General features: G+C 39.6%; 1 protein-coding gene across 2 annotated transcripts; it reads right to left on the bottom strand.

The window, feature by feature from the left end:
- Positions 1-11,967: 11,967 nt before the first annotated feature.
- Ibsp (integrin binding sialoprotein) lies at positions 11,968-24,008 on the bottom strand. Of its 2 annotated transcripts, XM_042257753.2 has the most exons (8): positions 23,955-24,008; positions 21,320-21,386; positions 21,179-21,229; positions 21,010-21,087; positions 17,988-18,023; positions 17,219-17,281; positions 13,844-14,008; positions 11,968-13,375 (listed from the first exon to the last, which is right to left on the bottom strand). In XM_042257753.2, the coding sequence occupies exons 2-8, from the start codon at positions 21,371-21,373 to the stop codon at positions 12,845-12,847; spliced, it is 978 nt and encodes a 325-aa protein (XP_042113687.2). In that variant the 5' UTR covers positions 21,374-21,386; positions 23,955-24,008; the 3' UTR covers positions 11,968-12,844. The 2 variants fall into 2 exon arrangements, with proteins under 2 accessions (XP_042113687.2, XP_006975493.2); XM_006975431.3 differs by lacking the exon at positions 17,988-18,023.
- Between the last annotated feature and the right edge of the window lie 22 nt (positions 24,009-24,030).

Raw genomic sequence — 24,030 nt, 5'->3', positions numbered from 1 at the left:
AGTTTATATTTTAATCTATTTTTTATGTCTGATTATTATATAAAACAAAAATCATCGACTATAATTATTCCAATAATCAATTAATAGAAATTAATTGTATAGACATAATTATTTGTTCTATTGGTAACCTGACATTTCCCTATGTGCGTAGAAAACTATCATTAAATGCTTGTATAATTGAAAGCAGTAAGGCAACATATCAGCTCATTAAGTGTGTCAAGACAGCAGATACAAAGGTGAGCAATGAATCTTATCAATTCCAGGCTAGTACCCCAGTGGCACACCTTCATACTCATTAGCAACATTAGTCACTATGTAGGTGCCAGAGAAAGAAATGGCTGGAGCAATTGTGAGCATAAGCATTACTAAACAATAAAATTAGCTAAACATCATTCTAAGAATTTTCCATGTGTTTATTTATTTCAGTACCAATACAAAATTATGAGCTAGGTGACTTTACCAGTTTTATAGACTAGGACACAGACTCAGAAATGTCATGTAACATGTTCCATAATTCATGAATATTAATGAGCAGAATTGGGGTTAGTATTCTGGCAAAGTAGCTGTTCCTAACTCTATGTCACCTAAAGTAAGATTCTGTTATTCCATCTAATTAAATAAAAGCCACATGCAATCAACTTAAAGAAGATCCTATTTTATATAAAGTTCAGCAGAGCAAACTTTGGAATACTCGCTTTTAGTTATGGAGTAAAACACATGTGTGTAGTGTGATGGATATTTCACTGGGACCTGGTGAGCTCAGCTAACTCAAGCAGCCATTACACTGAAAAGTTATCAGCGTAGCTCTGGAGAGCAATCTGTTGGTCTTGATGAACATTACATATTTTACTGACACATAAACATATAACAACCAATATAAAAATAATAATGTGATTGGTTGGAAGAAAATACTTTTATAGGGAAAGTAATTTAAATGTTCTTACAACATTTAAACATTTCATAGTAAAAACTTTTGCTCAGCAAAATAATGCAACTAAGATATATTGTAAAAATCCTAGTTTGTATTTTTCTAACTTAATGCTGTCTTATGGATCTACATCTAAATTCAAGCTACAATTTTGGCTCCTAAGTGTTGTAGATAAGGACAATCTACACATTCATCAAACAGCTCCGTGCTGGTAGATGCATCAGCGCGGTGTTTATCACAGCACAGCTGGCTTCTCCTGTGTCTGGTGTGTCCATGGTGCAGCTCCCAGTTCTTACCTGATGATAGTGATAGTCAGCCCATGGGCCAATTTGCTGCCAAGCCCCGCAGTTTAGTCAATGATCTCTAGCACTCTACCTATCGTATAGACCAAAGCGCTGAATTTAGACAATTATCCTCAGCTGAGAACAGTCCCAGTTTGCACTTCTTTTCAATTAAGCAGACCAGTATGGCAAGGAATCTGGAAGCTTAAGCAAGCACTTTCAGTCAAGAGCATTTCTCTGTAAGGAGTAAATTACCTGGTGTCATTGACCTTTGGCAAAGCTCGGCTTCTTCAGGTTTAGCAGTTCCTGGGCACTTGCCGAAATTTAAAGATTGTTAGAGCCCCCAGTGTCCAATCAGCATGGTTCACTCAGGACCAGCGAGGAGTCTGTCACAAGTGCCCACAGATGACCACAGGGGGCAAGGTAATTTTAATCTAAAAATGTTTTTGTGGTAGAAAGCTGCTATCAAATGTTCCAGAGAGTAGAATAAACAGAAAAATATAAATATCTATCTCAGTTTGGACATTATGCTGCTAGATAATTAGAATTGATTTCAGAACTATTAACTAGAAATGGGTGGATAGCTTGCATATTTATAAATAGAAAATATTTGTAAACCAACAAATTTGTAAGTATTTTTATTAAGTAAGTTTATAAACTTAATTGTGTCTGAATAAGATTCAGAAACAGCTAACAACGATGTTTTGAGTGCCTACTCCATGGCAGGCATTGGAGAAGCCTCAGTGAGTGAAACAGAACATAACTCTGCCTCATGGGGCTCACCATCCAATGAAGAAAACAGACAACGAACTACATTGTATTAGAAGGTAACACAGATGAAGTTCAAGCAGTATTGCAGAAAGAGATCTCAAGTATTGGGAGTAAGAACACAGGGTTGAAATTTTACATAGAGAATCCTTGGAGGACCTTAAACATCCCCCAAGATCCAGCTATACCACTCCTGGGCATATACCCAAGAAATGCTCAATCATACCACAAGAGCACTTGCTCAGCTATGTTCATATCAGCATTGTTTGTAATAGCCAAAACCTGGAAACAACCTAGATGCCCTTCAACTGAAGAATGGATAAATAAATTGTGGCACATATACACAATGGAATACTACTCAGCAGAGAGAAACAATGACATCCTGAGGTTTGCAGGCAAATGGATGGATCTAGAAAAAATCATCCTGAGTGAGGTAACCCAGACTCAGAAAGACAAATATGGTATGTACTCACTCATAGGAGGATGCCAGATGTGGAACAAGGATGACTGGACTGCTACTCACATCACCAGTGAGGCTACCTGGAAAAGGGGACACCAAGAAAGACATGGAGAAATGGATGAGATCTACATGAACAACCTGGACATGAGTGGGAGTAATGAAGGGCGAGGGTCGAGGGAAAGAGAGCGGGAGATCCTAGCTGGATCAAGAAAAGAAAGGGAGAACAAGGAGTAGGAGACCATGGTAAATTAAGACCACATGAGAAAAGGAAGAAACAAAGAGCTAATGAGGCCCACAGAAATCCACAAAGATACCCCCACAAAAGACTGCTGGCAATGGTCGAGAGACAGCCGGGACTGACCTACTCTGGTGATGGGATGGCCAAACACCCTAATGGTTGTGCCATGGTTTCAGAAGAAGGACCATAGGACTTGGCTGCACCAGGGACACTCACACCAGGGGATGCTCACACCAGGGGAAGCTCACACAAGGGACACTCACACCAGGGAAAGCTCATACCAGAGGATGCTCACACCAGGGGATGCTCATACCAGGGGATGCTCACACCAGAGGAAGCTCACACCAGAGGAAGCTCACACCAGGGGAAGCTCACTGGGAGACTCAGGCAGAGGCAGAATGAACCCAGGATCTTGCCTTGTGATAGGAAAACTGAAGTTGCTTTTTATTGAAATGGGAAAATATTCAAAAGATACTTTTGAAGGATGTGTTATGGTTTTAATTTGGATGAAGATTTTTATTAAATGGTTAGGACATTGAATCTGTGCTTCCTTTCCTTGGTGGTAGATGCTAAAATCAAATTGCAATTCATGTTCACAATAGTTAGGGAGGTTTTATTTGGTCTAAAAATATAGTAATGTCTAGTGGGATGACTAGCATTAGGTTTATGTGTAAATCTACCAATAAAAGGTTTTAGACTTATACTTTATAAGAGCTACTTGTGCATAAATACAACTTTATAATCAGCTATAAATAACATGTAATGAATTTTAAGCACAAATCTCTGATTTCCCCAAACTCAAATAGGCAAAAATATAATAATAATAATAATAATAATAATAATAATAATAATAATAAAAGCAGAAAAAGAGCAATATATCACTGATACAGTTTTGGTTTGGACAATGATAGTTTATTTAGTATTAGGGTACACAATCCTTCCTGCTTCATACACATTCTACAGCTTCTCTTCTAAGGATCCTGACTTGATTTTAAAGACCTAAAGAACTTCAAGCTATTGTGTGTGAAGAGAACCACGTTGATTTGAAACCATCTAACTGAATGCTAAAATATTTGGTCACTGTCATTGACAGTGGAGCCGCTTAGCCTCGTAGTCATGTACTTAAACACATCTGAGCTCAAACCCAGATGTGAAAAATTGCTCAAACAATGAAATTGAATTCTTCAGCCTCCTTTTCTCCATCCAAGTATTATTCTAACTTATTTAATCCATGTAACAACTCTGATGTAGATAATATTATTATCATTATAGCTTTTAGTGATGAGACACAAAGTGCTTCAGGAATTTTTTTTTAAGTTCTCATAACCAGCAAATCAAAAAGCCAAAAATAGCATAGAGAATCTGGCTAATTAAGGCCAGTGTGTTATGTTGACACATAATGTCAGCATGAACATTACCAAATTCTGCAGGGTGCTTAGTCCACTGCCTACTTGCCCGGCTCACCCATTATTCCTGTTACTAACAACTGTCTGTGACCCAGGTGGAGCAGGCATGCTTCTTCCTGTTCCTGCCCTAGTCCCCTGTTGGTTTTCTTACCAGGTCTTGTAGCACAAATCTTAAAAGGTCCTATTAATAAAAAACACTCAGAAGCCAGATACTGGGGTGAATGCTGAAAGATCAGAGAAACAGAACAAGACACATCCAAACTCATCTTGCCAATTTCTCAGCTGATCTTGTTTCCTCAAACTGGAAGCCTCTGAGTCCTCATCTGAATGGATCTCAGCTGAACTGCTGCTAAAAGCCTAAAAGTGTAAAAGCCTAAAAGCCTCTAGTTCCTGGTCCTCATGCCTTATATTCCTTTCTGCTTCCTGCCATCACTTTCTGGGATTAAAGGCGAATGTCTTTCTGAAGCAAGACATGAGATCTCAAGTGCTGGGATTAAAGGTGTGTGTCACCATGTCTGGCTGTTTCCAGTGTGACTTTGAACTCACAGAGATCCGTATGGATCTCTGCCTCCAGAATGCTAGGATTAAAGGTGGGGGGGGGCACCATTTTCTGGCCTCCACGTCTGTCTAGTGGCTGTTCTATTCTCTGACCCCAGATAAGTTTATTAGGGTACACAGTATATTGGAGGACACAATATCATCACAATGTCTTCTGTGGTTTACCTGTGAACAAATTCAGAGAGGGCTGAAGTTTAAGGACTGGAAGGTGTATTTCCCGAGACATCACACACCAGCTTCATCAGTGCTGAGTATGTGGGTGACAAGGGACAGAACTAATAAGGAGATGGAAATCAAAAAAAAAAAAAAAAGCAATAAGCAACAGTGAACCAAAACACAAATGGTAGAAAAGAGAAAGAAAAAAAAAGAAAGATAAAAAACGCTCATTTGTAACAATATTCTATTAACCCAATAATCCAGAAAATTTTACAATTGACAGGTCATTCAGTATTTTATGCTTTTAGACCATTCATAACTTTAATGATTCACACAGTGTTTTATTTGTGCCTCATATATAGATGTCAAATGGCTTTTCATTGCTATACGCTTATAAGAATTTCATATGTATGCAACTGTACTTTTTCTCTGTTTTTCTTCCTTTACAAAGAATGTTTCTGTCTATGAAAGAGATTTCCTATTATATATATATATATATATATATATATAATGAGATATAATATATATTATTCTGGTTTGAAAGACCACAAGTTCTAGGAAGAGAAAATTCACAAAATTTTAAGACTTCCTGACACAGCTCCTTGTCCTACCAAGGAGCAGGCTGAGTGGAGCTAAATATACATGTTCTCAAAGCTGAAATGAATTCAAAGGAAAACATTCAACTTAAGTCTTAAACTTAGAACCTACAATTGACAAAAACAAAAATAGTGAGACCCCTTTCTGGCTAGAGGTTTGGAGAGAGACATTCTGGGAAGAGGCATCTAAGTGATTAACGCTGATGTTCTGGGAGACTGGCATTTTGTTTCTCTTCTCTTAGAACCCTGTCCTCTCTGCTGAATTTAAAACAAACAGATAATAATCCTGGAAATCATGTCCTGTTTCAGAAGAATAAGATGTTTTTATTTTAAATATACTTGTTCATAAGTATCAATATTCATCCTAAGCTACAAAAATGTCACTTTCAAATACATCACTCACTGATGACCAACTTCTCATTTTCGTCCAAATTATTTTTATCTTTAGAAAGAATTATTTTCCCTCAGTGTTGGGCATTTCACTCAAGTGCAGTACCATGGAGTGCCACAGAACAGCATGAAGCTAGTTGTATCCATTTCCCCAGACCACATACCCATTCAACTATTACTACCAAAGAGAGGGTATGTCAATATAATTTGCCTTTATTTTTATATTAGAAAGAAGTTTTATTACAACTTAAGATGATGACTCAGAGGATGTAGTTAAAATGTAATTATAATGATATTAGCTTTTCCTTCAGGACGTGGTGACATCTTTGGAGGTGGCTACAAAGCTCTCTTGTGTGACTTCCAGGGAAAACACTGCTCATTCTCAAAACAGTGTTCCTTCCAGAGGTTGCTGCTGCTCTGTGCTGTGAGACCACAGGAGGCAGAATGTGACTTTTGCCAGCTACTCTCTGTGTGGTGGATACACATAACATTTTCTTACTGTATTGGGGTGTATATAGTTTTCTCTTTATCTTTGCAGTTGGTGTTGGTTTGCATCGTGTTAATTTAGCTTTTCTTTAGTGATTTCCTCAACTCCCGTGGATGCAGAGTCATTCTGTCAGTCTCTGTCCTAGTTAACAACTGCTGTCTAACGTATCATCTCGAAACTTATTTTGAAACAGTACGTTAATTTCTTTCAGGGTTATCTGCATGGGTGCGTTTTCACTTGCTGTCTCTTACAGGACAGCATAGGAGTAGGGGTGGACACTGCCTGCAAAGCTGCCCAGGCTGAGCATCCAAGATGGCACCTTTAATGCTGCTGCACACATGTGACCTTGTTTTCTGGCACAATAAGCTGGACTTCTTTCATGGTGGCTCTCAGCATTAGGAATAAGTCTCAGGTGACAAAAAAAAAAAAGAGGCCAGGACTCCAGCTGAAGTGTCCATCCACACAACGCAAACTTACATTTGGTCAGGAGGGTGTGCTTGGAAGAGTGAACACACGCCGTGCGTTGGGTTGTTATTCCAACTCAGGTGGTGCCTCTGTCCTCCACTGGTCAGGGTCTGACCTCACAGTCTTAATTTAATTGGCAATAATTGGTACCACAGGAGAGGAAGGAAGGAGAGGAGCCACTACTCCACGAAGAAAAGGATCATAACTCCACGCCACCAAACTCCTGGAACATAGTGATAAGCCTTTGTGAAAACAATGGCTTCCCTGGGTGGGCAGGGGATTCAAACATTTATATAAAATCTTAAGAGGTGGGGGAGATAAAAAGATTGGAGTTCCTTGTCCTAAACACAAGTTGTATGATATTTGCTAGAAAAGATTCATATTTGATATTTCTTACAAAGGCACAAAATACCCTGGGTTGAAAACTCTTTAGCTAGAGTTGTGTTCCATGAAAATTACATTTTTTTGTCCTTTCTCAGAAGATTCTCCTCTTCTTGTTTGAGAGCCTCAAGTCCCAAGAGCAGAGAACAGGGACAGTCAGGCTGTTTTGTGGACTACAGCTGTCATGGAGTCACACTTTCACATTGTGTCAGAGCAGTCAGGATGAGTGGGGTGCAGGAGCAGGCCCCCACACTCTGACTGTGGAGTGTTGGCATCACACTGTAGCTCGTAAAATGGGAGTATGTGTTATAGCCATTTTGGGAGAATACAGGATGCCCAGGTCAAGACCTGGTAGACAGTTCTGCTGTGGAATGTCGTTCTATATGTTGTGAATGTGTTGCTCTGATTGGCTGATAATTAAAGCTGTTTGGCCAATGGTGAGGCAGAATAAGGTTAGGTGGGACATTCCAACTAGAGAGAGAAAGGCAAAGAGAGGAGACGCTGTTAGCCACCGCCAGGAGAAGCAAGATGTAAAGTACCAGTAAGCCACAAGCCACGTGGCAAAGTATAGATTTATAGAAATGGGTTAATTTAAGATATAAGATCTAGCTAGCAAGAAGCCTGAGCCATTAGGCCATGTAGTTTGAAAATAATATAAGTCGCTGAGTGATTATTTTATAAAAGGCTGCAGGACTGTGGGTGAGAGATTTGTCCCCACCGTGGGCCAGGCGGGACACAGTTCAGGTATTTGTCATCCAGTCAAGGTTAGTTTAAAGAGGACTGGAGGACTGACTTTAATGACAACCTTGTCTGCACAACTTGAGCTGCGGTTCATGTCTTACCGTTGACTTTACATGATGCTCCTGTTGCTACAATCAAGATCAAGATTTTTTCAATGCAGATAGTGATCTACAGAATTTCAAAGGATGACATAGTGGGAAAATTATTTTTAAATATTACTTATTAAAAATTAATATGTTTATATCCAGAAATGTTGAGAGACAGCCACCAATTTCCACCAAAAATATTAAATAAAAAAATTCACATTTTAAGTAAAGTTTGAAATGAAGATAAAAGCTTCAAGCTTAAAGAGGAAAAAAAATAAAGAGAACAAAAATGAGTTCGCTCACAGTTTGTTTATAGCTTAAATAATTAAATGTGCATCAATTTTTAAAAATAATCGTTACAGTTTGGCTTATCTAAAATCAAGGTTGGCAAACTGTAGCTTGTGGGCCACATTTGAAACAACACCTCTTTTCAGGATCCGAGTCTTCTTGGTGTTCTTCTGTACCACACATATTTACATACTGCCAAGGGCTGCCTTCAGCACTGTGAGAAAGAAACCATGTGGCTCCTAGCTATGCTGCCGAAATATTTGTTATCTGGTTCTTTACAGAAAAAAAAATTGCTGAATTTGACTTTACAGAAAAAGAACAAAGCTTGACTAAAATACTTAGGATAGAATTTATATTTCAGAAAGAAATAAGCAAGATCTATCCATGTTACTGGATCATTTTTCTTCTTAGATGTTTGGAGTTGTGACATTAAGGGTAGAAGCCCTGTGAAAAAGAATATAATGTAATAAAAATTAACTTACATGAGAACTTTTTATTATTTAATCAACAAATCAATAATGTTAAACCAGTGAATATTTTAAAAACGTAAAGGCAAAAATATGCCATTGTTCTTAGATAAATACAAGGTCTGAGTGATTATTCTTTGGTTTACTTTTAATAAAGTTTCATTCTTTTTTTAAAAGTAAGACCCATTATTCTTGACTGTTTTTCTGAAAAAGTATGTCTAGTGTTTTTAATTTTCCTCATACTTATGCTGTTTATTCTCTTCACTCAAAGAGTTACTTAGAATCGTGACAAACTTTTTAGTAGAGAAAAAAAAAAACCAGAATGCAATCCTAGCCACGTCTCTTTCTTTACTGGGGGATAAACTCTCAAAGCCTGCATTGAAAATGGTGATTTTTGAAAATCAAAATTACAGTTCAGCAAGGGGGAATATTATAAACAAGAAAGCATGATGGAAATCAGCATTAGCCTGGAAAGATGTAGATGCAGAGCGTATATTACAACAATAAACTAAATCATAGAGAAAGGTTTTGTGTTCTCCAAAGCATAAACCTGGGTTGTATTTGGGTTAACATACAGAACACTTGACTGAGACATGAATTGATGAAACTCAGGAAGACTGGAAATGAGCAGACCGGATACAGGGTCACCACAGGGAGGGCTCAGTCATCTTTTAGAAGCAGCTGCTTTGTGGTCCTATCAATATTCCCAGGTCATCAACTCACATCCAGCCTTCCCTGCCTGCCCTGCCTGCCTGTCTCTCTGTCCTGCCTGCCTGCCTTGCCTTTCCCCCAGTTTCAGCTGATTAAAAATCTTTCAACTTTATCTCCTTAGCATTCAACTATAGCCTCTGTGCAGTCCATCTGTTCAGCTCTGATTGCAGCCAGCTCCTCAATAACAGACTGTCCTACCCTCTGTCACCTTTCACCTCTGGATTAGTGTTGTCTTGTGACACTAGGAACACCAGGAACTGATATCTCGCTGCTCCTGTGTGCTCTCTCTAGTAGTAATAAACCGTCTAATTCCATTTGAGCCTGTGTCTCTAATTCCATTTGAGCCTGTGTCTCCCTGGTGTGGATCAATTTAAATGTATCAATCTAACAACTTCAGCAGCATCATGGGCCTGTTACAATCTCTTCTGTTGTTTAGTAACTGAGACACCCTAACAAGGTCTAAGAGTATGTAGTCCTGGAAGTCTACATTTCAGTGGGAGTGGAGCATGATGAAACACACTTAATTATACAATTTACCAGAAAACTACCTGGGTTATTTTGGGAAGCATGATGAATAAACTGATTTGGCTTCCTGGTAGCATCAAAATAAATGCAAAATAAATGAATAAACAAACAAATATACCCTGAAGCCAAGGACTGAGTGGAATTCTACAGCCACAAAGGGAACTCATTTCCACAGACAGACAGAATTTAGAAGGTGAGACTCCAGAAAGGAAAACAAACCGAGGCTTCTGATGCTGATGTGCAGCCTCTAAAGAGGAGAGAGGAGAGATGAGCCGGTTCTGAGTCCCTGAGGTGTGTCACACTCTAGCAGAAGCCTACTCCATGTTATAGGGGGCTGGGGAGCTAATGACTTACGGGGGTAAATTAGCTGGCAAGACCAGACTCTCTATCTCCAGCGTTCCTGAGCTCTGCACCATATCCTGCTGCCTACATAGCAAGATAAACCAATATAGGAGAGGATCCTGGCTCTGAAAACGTTCAGCATTCAAGTCATAAAACCTAAGCATGTTGTGATTCATCTCCAAGCAGTGTACCCCGCACTAGAGGAGCCCTGCCCACCCACTGCAGACGAGCATGGCAGTGAGTGCTGGATAATGGTAGAGCCACCCTGACTCTGTTTAACCCTGCCTGGCCGTTCGTGATTTCCTCGTGCCAATTGTTCACCAGTAAAACTGAGGATGATAATAAGTGGGAAACTTAAGATGTTTATGAATGACACACTTTTAATATTACAAGATATTCTTGCCTATGTTAAAATTCTTGAGAATGAGACTAGTATTATGCTTATACAGGATAAATCATTGTTATGTGGGGGAGGAGAGTGGGAAATAATCTTACCATGCAGACCGTGGTGGCCTGGAAGTTGCCATCCTATTGCACCAGCCTTCTGTGTACTAGGATTATATGCATAGACCATCCTTCCTGGTTAATTCTTTGTAAAATTAATACTGAAGTATTGATGAAGCATCATGATCTCTACAAACTCCTCTTCAATGGTTTTGCAAAGAATTGTGTACACAACACACACACACAGGGGGGTATGATGAGAATAAATGTGACAGAATGTTAACTAGTCATGAGTTTAGGGGTTTAATGTTAATTATCAACCTGAAAGAATCCCAAATCCTCTGGGAGATGAGCCTCTGGACATGGGACATGCCTGCTGGGGACCATCTTGATTTTAACAGAGAAGGGGAGCCTCTCCCACTGTGGGTGGCACCAATCCCTGGCTGGAATCCTGGACTCTACAGATGGAGAAAGCATTCTTGACCGATTGTGGCTACCATGTGACCTGCTGGTTCAAACTACAGCTGCCTCGACTTCTCTGCCATGAGAGCTGGCTGGTACCCTTGAACTGTGAGCTGAAATAAACACTGTTCCCTTTATGATGTTAATGCCAGGGTATTCTATCACCTCGACAGGAAGAGACACTAAGGCAGTGAGGGAGGTAGGAGGTGCTGTGAAGGCACTTACTGACCAGTCTCCCGACTCTGCTGTCAAGATCACTGAGCCAGTGATGATAGAACTGACAGCAATCAAACCAAAACCATTCGGACAAGATTCTACATTTTCATGTGTTGGATGTCTAAACATTGACTATGTGGGTTCACATATCTCATAATGAATAAATTAAAGGATAGTCAATTATGGTCATCTTGCTTCTTTCAAATGTCTATATGCTTACTTGAAGTTTGTTTCTAGGTTTATATTAAGGAGTCAATTGCTGTCAAGATTTGTATGTTAATTGTATGGGTGGGTGGGTGTTTGCATGTGTGTGTGTGCAGTTTTGTGTGTGTTTGCATGCATATATGTGTGTGGTTTGTGTGTGTTTGCATGCATATATGTGTGTGGTTTGTGTGTGTTTGCATGTGTGTGTATGTGTGTGTATAGTTTGTGTGTGTGTGGTTTTGTGTGTGTGTGTGTGTGTGTGTATGTAAGAGTTTAATTACCCCATTGTATGCCCTATCCCATTTAAGATCAAATTTTCTAGGGATAAGTTTACCTGAAAAACACAGGACACCCAGTCACAGTTGAATATTAGATAAAGAATAAGTCATTTATTTAGCATAACTTTGTTCCAGATATTTCAGAGACTAATTATTCATGAGGGAGCATTTGTATTAAAACCAGTCATTGTTTATCTGAAACTCAAATTGAAGTGGGCATCATACAGCATGTATTCATGTTTGTTAAATCTCTAAGTGTCGTTCATTCCCTAGTCTGTAAAGCTGATTCTGCCCTCAACTGTCAAGCCTTAGTCCTGCAGATTTATTGAAGAGAGGATGTTTCCAGATCCTCTGCGTTTTAAAACCCTAATGGAAATAAGCTTGCTTTTTAGCTGAATTGTCCCACCCTCTTTAAACTCATGTGCTCCCCAATGCCCTCCATTCTTTCTTAATTATAATACATTTCAAGAACAGCGTATTTATTTGAGATAAAACCCATGCATACAGGTCACATAAAATACATGAGGATGAGAATTAAACCTAATACAGTATTGGCTAGGGGGTGTGATATAGGAACTACACAACTATTGTCTACAGTGTCGTTTATAAGTCTCTCTCTAGGAGCCTTGTTGCACAAAGAGTATGTTTGGTCTGTTAGCAATAATGCACACAGCACAAATACTGGAGAGTTACAACCTCAAAGCATTCCATCCGGTCCCAGCTCAGAGATGGTGTACTGTTTGATCAATGGCCCTGACTTACAATGACCTTTCAAGTGACATTCCTGGGAAAATAAAAAAGAAGCCATTACAAATAGAAGCATTTGCAGAGATCACTCCGGGACTGTAGCACCACTCCACATTGTAAAATGCACCTGTGTTATCTTGCACCTTCCTGAGTTGAACTTTGAAAATAAATGGTAGCCAGATGCAATGAGAGCGTGGGGAATTCACCCCAGGGGGACCCTCACTGGTGGTAGTAATAATCTTGACCATCGTAGCCTTCATAGCCACGCCCCTTGTAGTAGCTGTATTCGTCCTCATAGGCGCGGTAATTGTCCCCGCGAGGCTCCCCGTTCTCGTTGTCGTAGACCTGATACTCACCGTTGTCTTCATTGTTGCCCATTTGTTCGTACTCCCCCCCATACTCAGCGGTGGTGGTTTTTCTGAATGGTGGCGGGGTGGTCCCGTAGGCTTCGGGTGGTGGGGTGGTATGCTGAAACCCGTCCAGAAGGTCAGCTGTCTTGGGGCCATCGCTGATCAGCTCCCTGCCCGCTGTGGTCCCTTCAGTGACACTCTGTTCCTGCCCTTCTTCTCCGTTGTCTCCTCCACTGCTGCCATTCCCACCATCCACGTCGGTGGAGTTGGTGCTGGTGCCGTTGACGACCTGCTCGTTTTCATCTACTTCTGCTTCTTCGTTTTCGTTTTCTTCCTCCTCCTCCTCTTCTTCTTCATCGCTTTCCTTCTTTTTCGCAGGCTTGCTTTCTGCATCTCCAGCCTGAAAGGCAAAGTTTGAAATCATTCAAATCTAGTTTCTGCAGATGGCCGTGTTATGGATGCTGTTTTGAGTTAAAGATAACTTAATTTGTGAAAGAATTGGTGATGACTTTAAAAATTCAGAAGAGATACCTTTGTAATGGGTTTTGATGGGTTGGGAGCATGTACCTGATAAGCCTGCCCTCTGCACAATGCTTCCTTTGCTCTGCTTCCCGCCCCCCCAACACACACACACATGCTCTCTGCCTTGGAAGTCACACCTCTGAAGTGGGATGGTTCAATAGCTTGGGGAGGAAATTCACAGAATATCATTCCTCATTTGTAATCAGGGAAAGTCTATCTATCTCTTCTTGCTTCTTTAATGAGGTAATAATATAAGTAAAGACGGTATGAATATTATATGAATAGTGTCAGGGAGACTTAGACATCAGCAGAGAGATGCAAACAGATCAACGCTGGGACTCATTACCTTCTTGGGCAGTTGGAGTGCAGCCAGCTCTACAGTCCCAGTTCCCATCGTGGTCTCTGCCCCATAGGTAGCTGTTACACCAGAGAGTGTGGTGTTCTCCGCCTCGGCCTCCTCGTCTTCATTCCCCTCCGAATCTTCATTGTTTTCCTCTTCATTTGAAGTCTCCTGGTGAGAATATCCAGAGTTCAAAATTTACTATAGCTGGAATAGAGCTCAAGATTTGTTGGGTCTCTGAGGCACTATTTGGAAATGCCCTCAGCTGGCACATAACTGCCTGCCTGTGTGCCATTTCCCTTCTTACTTCTAAGAACTCAACGCTACTTAATCCCATCTATCAGCTGGTGGAATGCTGCAGTTATTTATACTTTCTATTTTATCAACTTAACAGTATTTGTGCTTTAGACATTTGGTGCACAATTATTTCTTCTGCACAAGAAATTCATAGTAGTGTGTATGATATTAAATGAAGATGATTAAAAATTAAGACTTGGACAAATGTACATTATAATCTTTAATGTTTTATTCTTTTATTTATGCTATGAGATAATAGTTTATAAACTGACATAATCTATCAGTATAATTAATGCCTACTAGTAAAAAAATCTAGATTTTATATGTTTAAATTTAAATAAATAAATTTAAATAAATGAGTAGTGGAGAGTTGAATTTACTTGAAATGTATTTCTGGGAGATTGTGATGTTAGGATAATGTTAAGATTTCAGGAAAATGAACTAAATCTGAGTTTGATCTTTCTTTTGAAAACAAATTGACTAAAGCAGAATTTTTTTTCTTAAGTTTGTGAATGCTATAATTTCAGTGTAGGGTTTGATACAAACCAAGCCTCCTTTCCAAGCTAGGTGTGCGCAATATCTCATGAGTGGTATGCCATTTGTTTTGTTTTTTTCATAGTTCATTCAAGCAGATTAAACTTTTTAGTGGTCTAAGGAGAAATTCTTAGTGTCATTGGAGAGATTCTATGAGGCTATGCTAGTTGGCTCTTGTTCCCTCATTTCATTGATGAAAACGCTGACATGCAGTGATACAGTGACCTGTATGAAGTCAAATGGGTGAGAATTCGTAATCATTCATTGGTGGCAGAGTCAAGACTGAAGAGTAGTCATTGTACACAATTTCTCCTCTTAGATTCTTTCTTGGCCCAGAAACTTAATTTAAGAATGTTCTTGTGCAAACAAATTAAAAAGGAAATGGGCTGAACTATTACTATATTGGGCTTCAAATACCTTATTATATAGAAAAGTTATCCATATCCATGGCCCCTAGAATGGCCAAAATGAATGAAATAAACAGGTGTTGGTGAGAATGGGGATCAGTAGAGCTTTGTATGAGGAGAGGGGGCATTGCCCAACAGCTCCTACTTTGGAGAGCCTTTAGTAAAGCTGAACATATGCACATCTTTTGACTCAGAAACTACGCTTTTAAGTAAAATAGCCTCCCCAAATCAATGTGTAAAGTCACTTGAAGAAGTTCTAGAATGTTCCCAGCAGTACCACCTTTATAGCAATCCTAATTTGGAAACTAGCAAAATACCCATTTTCAGATGACTCATACATTGCAACACATCGATACAGTGAAATACTGATCGGGAACCTGGGTACTCAAAGAGGAGAGGATAATTTGGAAGACTCCCTGAAGGTCAGAACAACAGAAGCTCTTAAAAAAGAATATATAGTGTGTCATCCTATAAGTAGAGTATGTATATGTATAGAATATATAAAATATATAAAGCATTGTGTATTAAAAACAGGCAGAAATTAACCTACTCAATTAAAGTCAAACTCATGGTAGTCCATGGTGGGAGCTGATTAATGTAATATTGGACATGTTCTATTTTTTCATAATAGTGTTGATTTAGTTACATATTCAGTTTCTGAAATTTCAATGAGCTGATAATGTTATCATGTGTGTTTCAATTAAACAAGTCTGAAGTGCTTCAAGGTGTGTGGGGGGGTGTTATCCTCAAATAGAAAATGTGCCCAAGTAGTTTCCTCATATAAATACAATCCCTGGGGTTTGTACACCTAGCTGGAACTCTCAGTTAAATTTTAAAGAAGACATTAAGATGAAATCATGTGTAGAATCTTGCAAATGGAAAATCCCCAAATCTATCCACCTTTCTATGATTGCTGTGAATGAATGATCGTTGGAGCATCTCTTCCTTTGACATTTCAAAACCAAGTCATCAACTATTTCCTGGGCATCATATATGCATCAGAATTGTGCCAGGCTGTCTGAGGAGTTACAGCAGGAGGCACAGAGCAGTTCTTCCGTGAACAGAGTTTAACACAGCATTCTTGGGTCTTGGGGGATTTGAACAGAAGAAATGGGAGGGCCTACATATTCATGGGTGGCTGACAACGTTTTGGGTGGGCATAACTTTGCCAGAGGCCTGACGCTTCTGTCTTCACCTCCACCACAGCAACCAAGAACTGCTGCCAAGAGATGCATGGTGGAACTGGGACATGCAAAGTCTGCTTCACAATCGCTGGACAGAAAACAGCTGTAGTAACATGGATGAGGCTCCCTTAGCTTTGGAGTCTGACTGAGCTGCAGCAAGATTTTAAAGGATGTAGGCCATACAGGGTTTCTGGTCCTGGCCTGGCATTATTTTTAAGGCCTTCCCTCCACGGTCAGGGTAACTATAGCACAGGGAATGTTACTTAACCAGAAGGAAAAACTAATACTTGGTCACCATTCAAGTTGCCACATCTTTGGCTTTCAGGATACCTGACACAGATGTTCCATTTTTGGCTATAATTTTCTACTCATAAACACCACCCAGAAATAACTGAATTTGGAAGGTTCCCAAGCCAGGAGTAGTGAATGAATTTTAGCCATTAAGTACAGTAATTTAACTATTTAGGAAGATGTTTATACATATTGAGTATTTTTGTTTCTGTAATCTAATAATTAGACAAAAATCTATTAAATTACTATTAAAGAGACTGACTATATTCTGTGGATTAAATCAGGACACCACTGTAGAGGTATCAGTTGGCTTCACATCCTGCCCACCAAGGAAGGTGCATGACGCCAAGCTTGAGATTACTTCTTTCTTGCTTACTGTCATAGGCATCCAATATTAGTAAACGTCATGCTGCTTTTCAGTGGGTGTTACACTTCCCTTAAAATGCGGACACCTTTGTTTTTGGGTACCGCATCTAGGTGATGGTGTTTAAAGTGAGTTGCTTTAGTTACTTATAACTCAAATAATATTCCACCTGTCCAGGATAGCTGGTTATGGGGAGCTGGCAAGGCAGCAGTGGGTATTTGCTGGGCCCAGACTGCACAGAATAGTTTCCTCTTAGCTCCTTGTGTTGCCTGCCTTGTTACAGAAGATACAGAAAATGTCTTACCTCTTCCCCCTCTTCCTCTGAACTATCACCATCTCCGTTTTCTTCAGAAGAGTCACTGCCTCCCTAAAACATATATATATATATATAAATATATACATACACATATACATAGTATGTGTGCATGTGTACATACACATATGATGCATAACAGCAACTGAAGTTTCCTGATGATTAAAATGTAACAGGCAGAGATATTTACTTTTGCTTATTAGTATTATCAGCTGGGTTGATTTGTTAGCACAGAACAGTGTCAAGCTAAAGTGAGAAAGATGTGAGCACATTTGGGTGAATATGAAACGAGGACAGAAACCGCTGTTTTCATAATGAACAGCCTATGAATGAGGTTACTCACTTTCAACCTCCCAAACATAGACAATATGTTGAAATATTACATTCTATGCAAAAACCAGAATAACAAATCACAAATTGTTTAGTTTTGAAGGAATGAAGGAACTACTGAGTTCTTCCTCCAAGAAGGAACTATTCAAAAAAGTGTGATTTCCCCAACCATTTCTAAGCAGGTCTCAGGCTAAGATATAGATTGCATAGTCTTATTTTCTTACAAAATACAGGTGATAATGATTTAGCTTACTATAAAGTGTAAAGTGTTATTTGACAGTTCTCTTAAATACTACAATCTAAATCATAATTTGATATAGAGAAACTAAATTTGTATTCCTAGATTCTCAATTTAATTAAAACTAATTCTAAAATTGTGTTCATTGATAGACGCACAGTTAAATTAGATGAAAGATATAAAAGCACTTACGATTTGGCGGGGTGATAATAAAGTAAACCAAGGATCCTACATATAAAACATGAGTCAGTGAGCTTTATTGGGGTCTTCACTGTTTTTGCCTTTATATTGTTTTGTTATATTCTTACAGTGCTGGGTATCAAACTCGGGGCAAATGCTCTACACATTAGATATACCCTAATACTGGGCTTTCTTCTTTTTATTTTTTAATTACATGTAAATCTAAACATGCATCAGAACTTCCAAGTCAAGAGGAGAGACCCTTGATCTTTCTACCAAAGATAACCCAAAGGGAATCTCCCTTCCTATTCCACCCTCAGCCCCAACAGCCTCAGGGATCCATGCACGCCTAGCTAGACTGCCATTTCTGATGATCTGATTCTGATGATCAGTTAAGCATCCTGTCCTGGAAGAACATGGCTGAGAAGGACCATTAACTTCTGAGTTGGGAATAAGTCTGTAGAGGTGGCTCATCCCTGTGCTGCTCATGGAGCCCTGTTGGCCTCATTCTCCAGGTGGCTGTGTCACCCAGCCAAGGAAAGGGAGCTTGCTGCCTTGGGCCAACAATGACTTTGGGTGGAAGAAGGGTAATTAGACCCTCACTACCCTGCCATGACCTAATAGTTACGCTGTTCCACACCCAGGGAGGAATAAAATAAATTGTTATGTTTGAGCTATTTCCACTTATTAAGTCAAATATAGAGGACCATATATTTATCTAAGCAGAGCTGTTTTTCTCTGCTGGGACTATGTTAGGTATTCTTCATGCTTCCTTTCTGTATTTTCCTCCCAAACTTGCTAACACTCCACCATTAGGGTGTGTGGTGGGGGCCATTGAAAAGCTATGTGGGATACTTAAGGGTTTGCATTTTACTTTGTTAATGTTTTGAACCACTTTCCTTTCTTTTACATACTACCAGTTTATCACAAAGTCTTACTGATTCTTCCAGAGCCTTTCATGGATTATATAGACACATGAGAGATGATGGGCAGATAAAAGACAGATGAACAGGTGTCTTAATGGAGGGCAATTCTGAAAAGCCACATTTGTATGCTAGCTGATAAAAATGATAAAAGAAATAAGATGGAATCTTGCTTTCTACAAGTTGGCACACTAATCAAATATCATCTTAATCATAAAATGTGACTTTTCACTAAAATAGCTTAGGATACTAATTAAGGTGATTTACATGTCTGTTTCTATAGCTCAGCATGGAGACAGTCTATGGCAGACTTGGTGGTGGCTTTGCAACTCATCTGATGCATCGCATGCAAGTTGCTATTTTATGGATGACGGCCCATGAACAGACTTGCTAACTCACATGTGAATTTTGAAGTCAATAAAATATAACTCATGGGGTCAGGATGACAACTTTGGACAATAAATAGATGTTGACATAAGATAGGAGACATCAAACTTTGTAAAAACAGGAGCTTGTCACAAATATCTCAGAAAGTTGTATGTGGAGATGTTTTTTTTTTTTAAATTTTAAAACAATTACCTTACAAGTTCTACTTAAATTGGTCCAGCCTCTATGTATATAATTTGTGATAGAAGCATATTTGACTTCTATGGACTTTGAATCTATCAGTAACAAAAGACTGTAACTTTACCAATATTAGTATACTATGGATTTTTTAGTTGGATCATATATATATACATATATATTTTATGTATAAGTTTATATTATATTATAAGATTTTATATATCTATATATAAAATCTAGGTGGGAATGGTTGTATCTAAGTATTAGATATTTCAGAAAGGTTAGCCAGCTACTTAGGAACTAGAATTTATATGATTTCTGTTTTGGAAAGGGAACAAATTTCCAAATGGACCCTGTTTATTTCTGGGCCTGAGGTGAACCAAGGAACAGAGGACAATTCTGAAAACCCGCAGCTCTTGTATCACTCATGCTCATATTTCTGCGGCCACACAAGTTCTCTATAATTATAATGGTGCTAGAAATACTTGAGGATTATGATTTCCTATCATTGCATGAGCTAGAGAGGGGTTAGCCTGACATATGGTGAGACTCGGAGCCAAGCCACCGCGCCGAGGCACCGTTCACAGGATCCTGCCGCTTTCGGTGCCTTGGGAGTCCTAGGTCACATGGTGCATAATTGACACTCTGAACCCAAACTGTACAGTCACGAAAATAGTGTCACGCTAGTTTTTTGGTGGACCAGTACCACACCCTCCAGTATCCAAAGACCTCTTTCACAAATAACCCAGCAAAAATGGGATGCCTCATTTTTAGCTTTAGTTATTTTTCCTTCTTGTTTACAAATTTTACTGATTTTTTTCCCTCATGGGCTTCCTACATTTCACAAGTTTCTCTCTGTCCTCTGCAGTGCTCCATGTGTGACCCACAGTCCTGCCCCCTAACACGGTAAGGGTTCCAGACATCATCATCACTGCCAGGGAGTTATTAAGGCCTCTGGTTGTCTGAAGACTCGGGTGCTTATGAACTTAGCTTTTCGAGAGCTCAGGGGATGCTGAAATGTCAGATGTGAACAGCTGGGTGACAGTACCGAGCCAACCGCAATGACCATTAGTGATCTTATCACAATTAGTGATCTTATTACAATTAGTGATCTTATCACAATTAGTGATCTTATCACAATTAGTGATCTTATCACGATTAGTGATCTTATCACGATTAGTGATCTCATCACCAGCTTCCTTGTTAGTAGTTGATAAAATGTTCACTTTTATCAGCAGATTTGAGGAACACTTGAACTCTAGATGTCAGAGTACTTGTTTTCATCACCCCAGTGCGCTCTCTCTCTCTCTCTCTCTCTCTCTCTCTCTCTCTCTCCCTCTCCCTCTCCCTCTCCCTCTCCCTCTCTCTCACTATACTTTGTCTCTTGTGTTGAAAGAAAGCTTGGGTTTTTATAATAAATTCAAGTTTCCATAGCAAGAAGGAGGGATCTGGATGAATGGAGTTGGGAGTGGGTTCAGATGTCCGGGTGTTAAATTTAATCCCCGTTACCAAAGTACAAGGGGTGAAGAAGGAAGTTTTGCACTTACCTGGACTGGAAACCGTTTTAGAGAAGGATAAAAGTAGGCATGCTTGTAAAGAAAATAGCGTGGCCGGTACTTAAAGACCTGCACAAATAAAACAAAGGTTATGATCACATTTAGTGCGCACTTACATTAGAATAAATGTAGGCTAGAGAATTTTTCTAAAATTACTTACCCCATTTTCCTCAGAATCTTCAGCTTTGACTCTGCGATGGAAATTTTTCATCTGCCCAAAAGAACATTTTATTGTTACAGACCCCGTTCACATAAAAAAATGTAACTACCAAAAATAAAGGTTTTTCCACAATGAACTTACTGAGAAAGCACAAGCCATTCCCAAAATGCTGAGCAAAATTAAAGCAGTCTTCATTTTGCAATTATTTCTGCAATCCAAGAAGGGATACAGTTAGCAGATATTAAAACATAGTGCATGGCTCATTTGCTCATAAAGAATTCAGTTGGTCTTATTTTGTCTAACTCTCATTTAAACTAATTATAAGCCAATTTCCGGTTGGAGAGGTGTGGTTACTTGTCTGGCATGAGTGAGGACCTGTGTTTGACCTCCAGCCTTGAAAAAGTCTCTTTATTTTTCCAAGTCCTTCCACTTGTATTGTAGGTATGTCTGAAGAGCTCTGAGCTCCATATTTGATTCATCCATTTTTCTGTGATTTGTTAGTGGGGGATCATTGGATCCCTGCATCAGGCTCTGAATACTCCCGATGCTTCGAACGGGGTGAAGAAATCTCCAAAGACACTGACAGGGGAGCATCAGCCACACCAGCCTGTGGGCATGTCAGTGTGGCTTCGTGTCCCATTCAGTTGCTGATAGTTAAAAATCAAGCAAAGCTCAAATGTGTTGAGATGGTTCATTTACCCAGAGGACTGCAAGGAGTTTCCAACTTCTGTGCATAGATTTTTGAACTAAGAGTTCTTTCTTAAAATAGACAGTAGGGGCCCTTTCCCTAAGAATACTTCAGAGTTGGTTTTGGACCTGCAAGAGGGAGGGAAGGATGGAAGATGAAGGAAGGGAGGGAGGGAGGGAGGGAGGGAGGGAGGGAGGGAGGGAGGGAGGGAGGGAAGGGGAGAGTGGAGAGAGGAAGAGAAAGGGGAGGAGAGACAGAGAAAGACAGAGGCAGAGAGACAGAGAGACACAGAGAAAGGAAGGGAGGGAGGGGGAAGAAAGGGGAAGAAATGAGAAAGGAGGGAAACAACCCATAATACATGAAATGCTACTCTCGTGAGAAACAGCACTCAAGAGTCTCCTCGAATGAGGTTTCCCCAGCTCCAGTTCAGCTTTGCGTCTCTTAGTGAGGAGCTCTGTGGTAGGTGTAGATGCTCTACAGAGTAAGGATGCAGCTGCCAGGGGGTGGGTGGTCCTGGGCGATCCTAGGTTTACAGCAACAGCTCTCCACTTCCACACAGCTTCATCATCAACAGAAGCAGACAGCAGAGTGTTACCCTGAAGTTCTATTTTAAAACTCTGTCCTCTAGAGGTTGAACAAACTTCCCTGGAATCCTAACACCTATTCACTCACAGCTGATGGGAGTTGCTTCAGACACGGTGACAATTTGGTGATACAGCAGGAATGGCATTTTCTCTAAATATATTTTGTAATGAAATATTTAAAATGTATAAAGCTCATGTCACGTGTTGCACTCTGTAGGGACATTTTTTTTTTATTTTATATCATCACTAGCATTCACTACAGCTTTACCGAGTATTAGATACTAAATAACCAGTATGCAGAGTAAGGCTCCAGGCACACTGCTGGTGTGGGAATTTTGATTGGATGTGCACACACTGTTTTCATCTTGTATCTTGGAATTATTCATATTTGTTTGTGTGCGAACAAAAGAGGGAGGAAGAGAGCAGGAGAGAAGGGCAGAGAGACATACACAGAGATGCTTTAACAAGCTGAGAGGAGCAAAGGGACTTAGCCCCTGAACATGGACCACCTGTTTAAGAAGACTGATGAGACAATCCGGGCGGTACACTTAGGAGGTGGATGCAGGAGAATCAGGAGTTCAAGGACATCCTTGGCTACATAGGAAATTCAAAGTAAGCTATATGAGATCCTGTGTTAAAAAAAACAAAAACAAAAACACTAGCAATGAAGAAAGAATAGAGGAAGAGGAAGGAGAAGGAAAATGAGGAGGAGAAGGAATTTTGCTTTATCGATTCATGAAAATGTGATATTCATAATATTCAAAGAACTTAAAACTTAAATAGAGGGAACTGTAGATAGAGCTGTGATAAGAAAAAAATTCTCACATGAAATCATGACCTAACCAGAATGAAAGCATGGCGGAAATGATGATATATTGTATATAAAAACAAGTGAAACGTTAATACCTCAACTGGCTGCCCATGTTAATCTTATCTCATTTACTTTTTAATTCACCAAACAATAGAGTCTTCTGCAGTGGCCACTGCCGACTTGGACAACTCAAACACTCTAAACAATTGTGTTATAATTCTGTATAAGGTAGCAAAATCATTTACTTCTCTGGTAGTATACATTTCCATACTGGTTTTAGAGGTATAAGATATGAACACTTTAAAATTCAATACAGAATATATTGAAAAGAAATTGTGTATTATTAAAGTACAATTTAGGAATAACTTATGGAAAATGCATATATCTAGTCAGTTTACAAATGTAAATACTACTGCAGTTAGATTGCCCTGAATTTATCCCACAGAGAGGAAGATGCAGCATTTTCTAGTTCACATTCCCAATCTGAACAGTTTACTTGCTTGCTCAGGTTACAAAGCCTGGAAAGAAAGCTAAATTCAGAGGTCCCATTTCGTAGTAAACAAAAGTTCAATCAGAGCCATTGTGCACAATGCAATAAGACCCACATTTCAATAGAATAATCCCAAGCCAAATCCCCACACGGAAGCCTGAGGTGCCTGGCTGTGAGGCAAGGAAGTCTGCTGGCTGTCTTACCCTTTGGCAGTCCTGGCCGGAGTGAGTGAGTGGCGCGGATTGTTCCCTCTGCTGCCACTCACTCATTCACTTGCTC

Source organism: Peromyscus maniculatus, chromosome 10 (genome assembly GCF_049852395.1).
Source record: "Peromyscus maniculatus bairdii isolate BWxNUB_F1_BW_parent chromosome 10, HU_Pman_BW_mat_3.1, whole genome shotgun sequence".
Classification (NCBI taxonomy): domain Eukaryota; kingdom Metazoa; phylum Chordata; class Mammalia; order Rodentia; family Cricetidae; genus Peromyscus; species Peromyscus maniculatus.
Note: the sequence above shows the minus strand (reverse complement) of the source record. Positions and strands in the feature narration are given on the sequence as shown.